This window comes from Carassius auratus, unplaced genomic scaffold (assembly GCF_003368295.1).
Source record: "Carassius auratus strain Wakin unplaced genomic scaffold, ASM336829v1 scaf_tig00216878, whole genome shotgun sequence".
Lineage (NCBI taxonomy): Eukaryota > Metazoa > Chordata > Actinopteri > Cypriniformes > Cyprinidae > Carassius > Carassius auratus.
The window spans coordinates 165,756-175,807 of NW_020528782.1; the positions used below are offsets into that span (position 1 = coordinate 165,756).

At 35.0% G+C, this 10,052-nt stretch overlaps 1 protein-coding gene across 1 annotated transcript; it reads left to right on the forward strand.

Moving 5' to 3' along the window:
• The first annotated feature begins 691 nt into the window (after nt 1-691).
• On the forward strand, nt 692-8,791 carry LOC113099163 (B-cell receptor CD22-like). The gene is made up of 13 exons (XM_026264249.1): nt 692-804; nt 907-1,323; nt 1,917-2,240; nt 2,338-2,595; nt 2,735-3,001; nt 3,317-3,580; nt 3,683-3,964; nt 4,128-4,391; nt 4,676-4,936; nt 5,184-5,259; nt 5,539-5,655; nt 7,735-7,786; nt 8,032-8,791. The coding sequence occupies exons 1-12, from the start codon at nt 768-770 to the stop codon at nt 7,751-7,753; spliced, it is 2,586 nt and encodes an 861-aa protein (XP_026120034.1). The 5' UTR covers nt 692-767; the 3' UTR covers nt 7,754-7,786; nt 8,032-8,791.
• The last annotated feature ends 1,261 nt before the right edge of the window (nt 8,792-10,052 follow it).

Sequence of the window (10,052 nt, forward strand, 5' to 3'; positions counted from 1 at the left end):
TTGGAGAGCAAGCGTTTAGGAGTTTTGATAAGCTGCCTGAATGAGCAATAAAGCTATAGTGAACCGATTTATTAAAATACCTGGAAGTGAGGAATAATACAAAAATTTTCATTTTCACTCAGTAATACTTGATCAAATTCATATATACTGCAGTTAAGCAGAAATTAATTGTACTCAGTTGTTTTTAAGGCTCTAAATAAGTCCAGTACATTATAGTCAAACACATTTTTATATTTTAATAATTAAGATTTCTGTGCCGCCCCAGACTGGTCGCCGCCCCATCATAACACCCTGCAGCTCAGCCACTGGTGGGGTGTTAATGTCTGATAAACACAGCACACAGACATGTTCATTTAAGCTTTGGCCAAGCATTGTGTATTTTTTACTTCCTGTAGAAGTGACAATGGATGAGATTTAAAGATCAGAATCTCCCCAGTAAGTAAGGGAAACTGATTGATCTTAGACTAGCAATACAAGAATACACACAAATACATTCACACTAAGTTCATTGTTTATGTCTTTTGTCTATTGATTTGAATCATTACTATATAGCAATGATTAATAAAAATAAATAACATATATGGCATGCATCTGTTCCACAAGGACAAGCAAAAAAAAGGAAGAAGAAACAGGCTGACTCGTGAACAGCTGACACCACCAAAATATATTCACCCACAAACACCAAATGTGCTGTCAGAGTTTGTTCTGAAGACACTGGAGCTCAACGGAATAATATAACTGTCTTAATTTCATCAGCAGCAGACAGAATGACGGTTCCTGAAGGGATTCATCTGTTTCTGTTTGGTGTGTATTGTCTCTATTTTATACTGAATGCTAATTGTTTTTATTGATTGTCCTAATTTATCAATATAAATGAAAGTATCACTGATGTTGTTTTTCCTGCAGTTCTTCTTATGGTCTTCTGCACCGGCTCAAAAGAAAAGTTAATAATTGTGCCTGAAAAAGCAGTAGAAATTAAAGAAGGATCATGTGTGACCATCCCCTGTGCTTACAAAAAAGAAAATGACGAAACATCTACACTGTTGTGGTTTAAAGATCCAAAATATGAGTCACAAATGTATATCGGGACTATTGTATACAGTAACACAAGGGAACGTCCCCAGTCATCAGATTACTCCAGCAGAGCTGAATACATCATCAATGCAACATCACTGAAGCAGCAAACACAGCAGGATAACAACTGGATAAAATGTGATTTAAGAATCACCGATCTTCAAAAGACAGACAGTGGGAAATACATGTTTAGATTTATTTATTCCACGAGAAAGTTCATGAGTGATGCTCTGACTCTCACGGTTACAGGTGAGCAATGATTTACTGAACAGGATTAATTTGATGTTTTCATTTTTCTTTTCTTTTTTATGGGATTCATTGGATGTGTTGTCTTAAAGGCTGTTTTCACATAAAAAGTTATGCCATCATTTATTTACCGTTGTGTCTACCCATATTTCTTTCATCCACGAAACAGGTTTAACAGAAAGTTAATGCTGCTGTTTTTTTTAAACAATGAACCTTTAATCTGACTGTGCTCAAAAAATAAGTAATAATAAATAAAAAATAACATTCATATGACCTCACAATATATTTGAAGTTTTCATGAAGATGCATTGGTATTCATGTCTCATAATAAATCACAATGCTCCAATATGAGTAAATTTATTTTAATCACATAAATAAAACTACAACAGAGTAGATCATCAGTTATTAATGTACACAAACCCGTCATATGACTTATGAATATTATGCAACAAAGCCTTGATTTTGGTCACTTCTTTTTTATAATTCTACTGAATTATAAAAAAAAAATCTTATATTAAGATAATAATATAATATAATAATAGATTTCTTTGTTCTGGATCACTTGTTCTCACTCCATATTCCTCTCTTGATTCCAGACAATCCTTGTAAGGTGCACATTGAACCATCAGAGCTGATAAATCCACTCCAAGAGTCAGAAGAATTGACTGTTCGCTGTTCCACATCTGGTTCCTGTGATTCTTATCCTGAATGGCTCATCCATACATCAGGACAAAAGCAAGAGTGGATTTCCTCCTTGACAACTCATATGATCGGACTGACTGAAGAGGAAGGAGGAGACCGAAAGGTCACCAAATTAAAGCTCAATGTGACATGGAAAGATGATAACCGCACTCTGTCTTGTCGTCCAGCGAAGAGTGAGGACAGCTGCCAGATCAGAAATATCACACTGTCTGTGGAATGTGAGTGTGTACATCATGTGTTTATGAACATTTACTGTACACAGTCACTGACTGAGCATTATTCACAGCAACTGTCTTCATCTCTTTTCTTCTCTAGATGCTCCTAAAGACACAAAGGCAACCGTGAGCTCTGAAGATGTAAAGGAGGGAGGTTCAGTCACTCTCTCCTGCAGCAGTGCAGGACGCCCTGATGTCAGCTTCACATGGTTCAGAAACGAGAAAACAGAAAAAGCTCAACAAATGTCTGTCTGGAAACTAATTAATGTGAAACAGGAAGACAGTGGAGAATATTACTGTGAAGCTGAAAACAAGCATGGAGCAAATAAATCAAATAGCATTAGAATTGATGTGAAGTGTGAGTATAATGTTTTATGTGAACAGATAACTTTGAAGAAAGGCATAAGATTATGAACTTCAGTGATTCATTTGTTAAAATAATTAAATTTTAATTTATTAAACATGCATTTCCTGTGACTGTGCACTACATTTTTTAGATGGTCCACAAGGCGTCACAGTTCATCCTCTGGTCAGTGTTACAGATCTCAAAGAGGGAGGCAAACTAAAACTCAAGTGTTCAGTCCAGAACAGTAACCCAACAGTCAATCAGTTTACATGGTACAAAAATTCCCAAGCCCTGTATAAAACTGGCGAGACACTCATCATCAGTGAAGTTACTGCAGAGGACAGAGGATCTTACTATTGTCAGGCTGATAATGGGATAAAAACTGTGAAATCAGGTGACCTCTGGGTTTCTGTAATGTGTAAGTATTGCATTATTTATAGCACGTTATATTATTTATTTATTCCTTCAAACAAATGTGTTAATGGTTTGTTTGCTAAATTTGATATCAAACTAAAGTTATGATAATAAAAGTTAACATTACTCATTGTAATTTGCAAAACTTCTGCAGAATAAACTAATTAAAATGCTGAAATGCTTTAAATGGAAACGCATGTTAGAGGATAAATCTCTTCACATAAATAAGTTACAATAATATATTCTTACCAAAACGTGTTAATATTATATTTTACTGAGTGTGATGCTCTTCTGAATATTTGTTTTGCTGTTCTCACAGATTCACCAAGAAACATCAAAATCGAGGGCTCTGCCTCTGTAAAAGTGGGCACTCCACTGACTTTGACGTGCTCAGCTGATGCTAACCCTCCGTCACTCATGTACACATGGAAGCACAAACCTGGACTGTCTTCTTTCCCGTTATCAGTAAAAACTGGACAGTTAAACATTTTGAAAATGACCATTCAACATGCAGGGCAGTACACATGTGATGTTACCAACACTATTGGCACAAGATCACACACCATTACAGTTGGTGTGCTTTGTAAGTCTGTTTCGCTCTAAAATCTATATCTTAACTAATCAAAGTTGATGATTTCATGAATAGCCAAATATTTTTTGTCACTTTTTCTTTTGAACTCTTCAGATCCTCCATCTAATCTCAGTTTGATCATGAAGGAGGAAGTGAGAGAGTTTGAAGTGATCTCCATTATCTGCTCGGTTCAAAGCTTTCCTGACTCACAGCTCACAGTGACAGGACCTCGGGGTGATCTGAAATCTGTTCAGAAGAATCGAGTGAACAGCACTGCATCTGCAAACATGTTTACACAATACTTCAATGTCTCTGAGTCAGATGCAGGGATGTACACATGCAAAGCAGAAAATTCAGAAGGAAATTCAGAAACTAAACGAGAGCTAATTGTGTTGCGTAAGTAAGGATCAAAATTGAAATATGTGCAATTATTTAAAAGACATTTGAAGGACTTTTGAGGGGTATGAGATGTTTTAATTTCCTTGAAAGCGACCAAACTGATTAATAGGATTACTTCAACTAAATAATTTGGATCTTTTTATATATCATGTGTGTATAGATGCACCTAAAAATGTGAGTGTAAGCTCTAAAGGAGAACAGAAATCTGGGAGTGAGCTGACCCTTACATGTGAGGCTCACTCCAAACCTGCTCCATCCTCATATGAGTGGAAGAAACGCTTTAATGGGAGAATAAACACTGTCGGACATGAACAGGAACTACAATTTACCTCTCTGAAAGTCACTGATTCTGGTCAGTACGTCTGTATTGCTCATAATTCCATTGGAAAAACAGAATCCACATCTGTAGAGATCAAGGTCAAGTGTGAGTACTCTTTTCTTCTAGTTAAGACAAACTTTAGCTTTTTGAGGCAAAAATGTTCTTCATCATTGAACTTGGACTTTACTGACAGATATGAGATTGTCCAAAGTTTTTTAGTTATCTTAAATAGTATAAGTTTATCATGATAGCTAAATGAATGGTTTAATAGTACACTGCTCAAATTTGTTGTTGGCTATGACATTCAGTTATTACAATAAATTGCATAATCATTGTTTTTCCCATATGGTAATTATAAATATTCATGTCCGTTTGCCTGTTTTCTATAGATGCTCCAAACATGAATATTGTCCATAACATGACAACTTTAACTCAGTGGAATTGGGAGATTCCAGTCCGTCTGACCTGCAGTGCAGATGCGTATCCTGCCGTCACGGAGTACAAATGGTACAGAGAGGAGGATAACACCACGGTAGTATCACACCAGCAGAACTTCACTGTTTGGCAAAAGAGCCCAGGAATGTATTACTGTACAGCAGCCAATGCTATCGGAAAATCACAATCCAAAAGCATCAAGTTATTTATCAGCAGTGAGTATTAAATAACATTTATCAAATAACTGAAATTATGAAATAATGTAATTTAATTTGCACATATGCTTCATACATTTTGCATCACTTCACTTGAATAACTCCTTTGAATAATATCATAGACTGCTAGATTGTTAATGATAATTTATAAAAAATTTAATCCCAATAAATCACAGCCAAGGTCAGTTTACAATTTGATGCACAATACTGTTTTTGAATCATCTGTTTTCTAACCCTCTCAATTTAGGCAACTTTCTCATGCTCTATCACATCATCTTTCTCCTGTTGATTCTCTCTGGTGCGACCATCTTCCTGATACACAGGTATAGGTCCTCTTTTATTCTTTTCTTTCAAAGCATTACTTTTAAATACTCATACAAAATTTGCAAAGTTGTTTTTGAGTTTAATGAATCTGATGGATCATATGCAACTAAGAACAACATCTATGTAAAAGACATACATGATACAGCTCGTCATTTATTAAATGTATTGTTCCTGTGAAGCAGCAGCTCTATTTGGTGATTTTAGTGTGTGGCCATTATTATTTTCCTCTAAATTACATTTTTTTATACAATTTCCATATTATTATTTTAATTTTGCAGGTTAATCATCAAGCCAAGATTTGATCAACAAAGTGAAACAGATCCTTTCTACCTTTTCCCGTTCCCATCCGAAACTACTACAACTGTATATTACTATGGAACTGTCAGCAAAAATAGGTATTTTACTTTATTTAATATGTAGCTATTTATACATGTAAGTGGTATTTATTTTTTTTAAATCTCTTAATATAAAAGTACCCATTATCACACTTAAACAATCTAAAAAAAAGGATAAGATCTTAAAGGGATCATTAACTGATGCCGTTGAGCACATGAATGCAGTGATCTCATAATTTGCAACTTGAGTTTTGCACTTTCACAAATTCACAACTAACAATGCTAACAAAATGTAAATAAGAGATTCATTGTGCAGTGTAGACTGCGTCACTGAATATAAACTCGCACTTTGTTATTGACAGCCTTAAGATTAGGCATTAAAATGAACACGGTTAATTGTCAGGTCCATAATCTTAGAGTAGAAGTCTGTTTGCAAAGCCTGCATCAAAACAGTACTGATTAACCAAAGAATCTACAGTGAAATGCACCGAACAAATATATAATGCTCTACTTAGACATCCACGTAGTTTAAAATAAATAATAACTTTTTCTTTGGAAAGTAATGTTATTTTTCGTCCATTGATCGTGTATTGCTCTTCTCTCCTTCTCATCTCACTAATGCTCCAGTGGGCGGGGCCTAAGACATGATGATTTAGAAGTAGGCGTTGATTTTATTCTGCAGATGCAGGGTTTTGTTACACTATTACGTCATAATAAAATGACAAAATCTGAAAGTCATTTTCTGAGTTTGGTTTCAATAAAAGCTGTTTTTGGACTGGCAAAGACTTTATAGGACAATGACTTCTCACATATCAAAACATTAGCAAAATTACCGTATTTTCCGGACTATAATTCACACATAGTTTGGCTGGTCCTGCGACTTATAGTCAGATGCGACTTATTTAGCAAAATTAATTTGACATGAACCAAGAGAAGTGAACTAAGAAACATGAACCAATATAAAACATTACCGTCTACAGCCGCGAGAGGGCGCTCTATACTGCTCAGTGCTCCTATAGTCTACCACTGAGCAGTATAGAGCGCCCTCTCACGGCTTTAGACGGTAATGTTTTCTCTTGGTTCTAAATAAATGCGACTTATAGTCCAGTGTGACTTATATATGTTTTTTTCCTCATAATGACATATTTTTGGACTGATGCGACTTATACTCAGGTGCGACTTATAGTCTGAAAAATACGGTATATATAAATTCATGACCCCTTTAAAGATCCATTACTGCTAAGGCCCAGGACTGCATTTCCCAAAAGCACTGTAAGCCTAAGTACATCATAGACCCATTGCCACCAATGGAGCTATGATTAATTTAGGCTTTCGATGATTTTGGGAAACGCAGCCCAGATCATTCTGGATCGCTTACATTTAGCAATAAATGGAATAATCTGGTCCATAGCTGGGGTTTGTAAATTGCACAAATATACAAATTAAACAATGTTTACGTTTTTTTGTCAAGTTTGTAAGTGTCCAGGTACAGAAACTGAATAATCAAATGTAAATAGCATGTGTCTTGAGTATGAATGTTTTAAAATGTTTTGTATCTTTAAACTGGCAAGACTTAAAACACATGCAATTGAAAGGCTTTCATGACGATGAGCAGGACGTCTTTTTATGCTGGCCTCGGGCAGTCAGTTAAAATTTTAGGGGCGCCTTTAATCGTCACCACCTTTCACCCCACTAGTTATGGCCCTGGGTCTAATGATCTGATTCCTGGTGTTCATTGAGATGAATGAACAATAGAAATCACTAAATATTTTATTTGTATTTTTAATTTTAATTCTAAAACATAATTTGTTAGAATAAATTGTTAGAAAATGCATTCAGTATTGATTCACATACCGTTTATTTCATTCCTAAAATGTGAATGCTAATTAATCTTGATATTGATAATAAATTATATCTACTTATTGTATTCATTTTAATCTATGAGCTTCCACATGCTGCTTTCATGATGCTCTTATGTGTGTTTTTATAAAGTTTGTCAGAAACAGTACATTAACTTAGTTAAGTTTTCTGTTTTAAGTCAATCATTAAGTTGTGATGTACTTTGAAAGGTATTTTTCGCAGCTTCTCTTTTCAATGTTGATAATTTTACATTTATTTTTATATTTCATGGCACTTCAGCAGCAAAAAAAATTACTGATGCAGAAGTCCAAACCATAGCATCTGAAAACTGGTACGTGTTCAGGTTACACCAATCATACAGCACAGCTGAACAGAGTTAAAAACTCAGTTTAACATAATCAGAATGGGCCTTTTTGCTTTGTTTTACCAAAGTTACATGGTCTCCATATAGGACCAAAATTTACAGTGTAACAAATATTAGAACCGTGAAAATCTAAAATCTAAAAACATGATTCTGAAATTACTTCAGACTGAAATAATAACCTCTCACAATACTATAATATCTTCCTTTCCCAGAATTTCCAAAGAGAGGAACCTGATTATGAGGATGTTTGTGCTGCTTGTGCTCCACCGCCTTCATAGACTGATTCCAATGGCAGTGAAAAGGAAGTGAATTATGCCACTGTCTTTGCCCGCTTTTTTTTCTGAAATGCATTACTGTATATTTACATAGAGGCACCATTATGTAGAGTATGTCTGGCACATAGACTCACAAGGACTCTAGGATGCCCCAAATTACCACTTTGGAATTGTGTTTTTAATTGTTTATTTTATTCTATATACACAAACACATTTGAACCATAAATAATGTGGTGAATTACATTTCAAATCTGTAAACTAATTGAAAACTATTAGTGTAAGTGAACTTACTCTCCTGTCACTTCAACATACTTTCATGATGTTAACAACATGAAGAACATGATAGAAAACAAATGCTTTTCCAGTATCCCAAAGCAAAAAAATTCTAAATGCAGTGATGCAATGCTGAAAAGGTTAAGCATTGCCTTACAAATTGGTCATTTCAAAATCAGATTAAACAGAATATCGGTTGTGATGATTCCAGTATGAGACAGGTTGGGGGAAAGAAATTGGGGGCAGCGTCAGTGAGAATGCCAAGCTTATTTTTGCCATCCCAGCCATGTAAAGCATAGCTACAGATTATGATCAGTATGTAACTTGATCAAAGAAGAGAGGCAAGCTGAGTCATTTAAAGAGGATGGATTGATGGATTGATCAATTTCTGGTCCCAGTCCATCAGAATTAGTGTTTGTACGAATGTGTGGTAATTGATTAAATTATTTTCAAAAATTTGAATGTTTTGTTCATTTGAAACGGAGTAACAAAGCGCTCATCAATCTAGGCCAAATTTAACAAATAGAATATATGCCAAAATGAGTATTAAAAAAAAATGTAATTAGAATTTAGAATAGGCAATGGGTTGTTTCATATGGTTTACAAAAAAAATCTGCTATTGTAACAGTGCAGTCGAGACGTGCGGATCCATGTGCAAGCTATAATTGAGAAACATGGTTATGACACAGAGAGGGTCAAACAACAGCAAACAAGTATGGCACGGACAAGACACTAGAGTATTCCCAGAAAAAGCATGGGTCCTCAATCTGCAAACAACATCGGTTGGGCTTGACAAGAGGGGTAGTCTGATATCATGAACAACAATCCAGACGGGGAACAAACAGGTGAAACAAGGGTTAATCCAAGAAACTGAGAACAGAGGTGGGTAGAGTACCCAAAAACTTTACTCAAGTAAAAGTAATTCTAGAAATATTTACTCAAGTAAAAGTATAAGTACTAGTCTTGAATAGTTACTTGAGTAAGAGTAAAAGAGTATCGGATAAAAAATCTACTCAAGTAGTTAGTTACTAGTTACTTTGGGTAATATATACGGAGCCTATTTTTATTTAGATATATAGATTAAATGTATGTAATGTATGTGTGCGTGTATAAATGTATATATTTCATCAGCCTTTACTCCAATTTATCATAAAACCCTGTCTGTTTACTTAAGTAACAGATATAGGTTTCATGCCATAACATGTTTTTAATACGACTTACTTTATATTAAATGTGAATTTAATATTGAAAGGTAATGTGATATAAATTTTGCTACTAATCTTTCATTGTTCAGAAAGAGAGCAAATAGCATTTACATTATTAAAGATCATTTTTACACAGGCAATTTCAATCACTCTCAGAAACTCCCATTAAAATCACTGAAACTGTTAACAATGTGAAATCAATATCTTAATTATAGATTCGTACACACATCTGCACTTTGTTGTTTCTGACGAGAGCATTCGCCAGAAAGAGGTATTCAGTCAGCGAGCGAGTGAAGGAAGCACCGGCATTTTAGCGATGACTCATCTGAGCGCCTCTGATTGGCCATTGCATTCAAAAGAATCGTGTGTGATTGGTTATAATGCGCAACTCTGTAAAAACGCATCTATCTCTGGCTCAGCGCCAGCTATCGATCACAGATCTGAATTTAACAGCTGATGATATGACTTGCTGAACGTACT

What these genes read in the sequence shown, in the direction of transcription:
- LOC113099163 (XM_026264249.1), top strand. Translation starts at nt 768, where the DNA reads ATGACGGTTCCTGAAGGGATTCATCTGTTTCTGTTTG. An exon ending in CATTACAGTTGGTGTGCTTT is followed by an intron (nt 3,581 to 3,682) that starts GTAAGTCTGTTT and finishes TGAACTCTTCAG; the next exon opens with ATCCTCCATCTAATCTCAGT. An exon ending in CATCAAGTTATTTATCAGCA is followed by an intron (nt 4,937 to 5,183) that starts GTGAGTATTAAA and finishes CTCTCAATTTAG; the next exon opens with GCAACTTTCTCATGCTCTAT.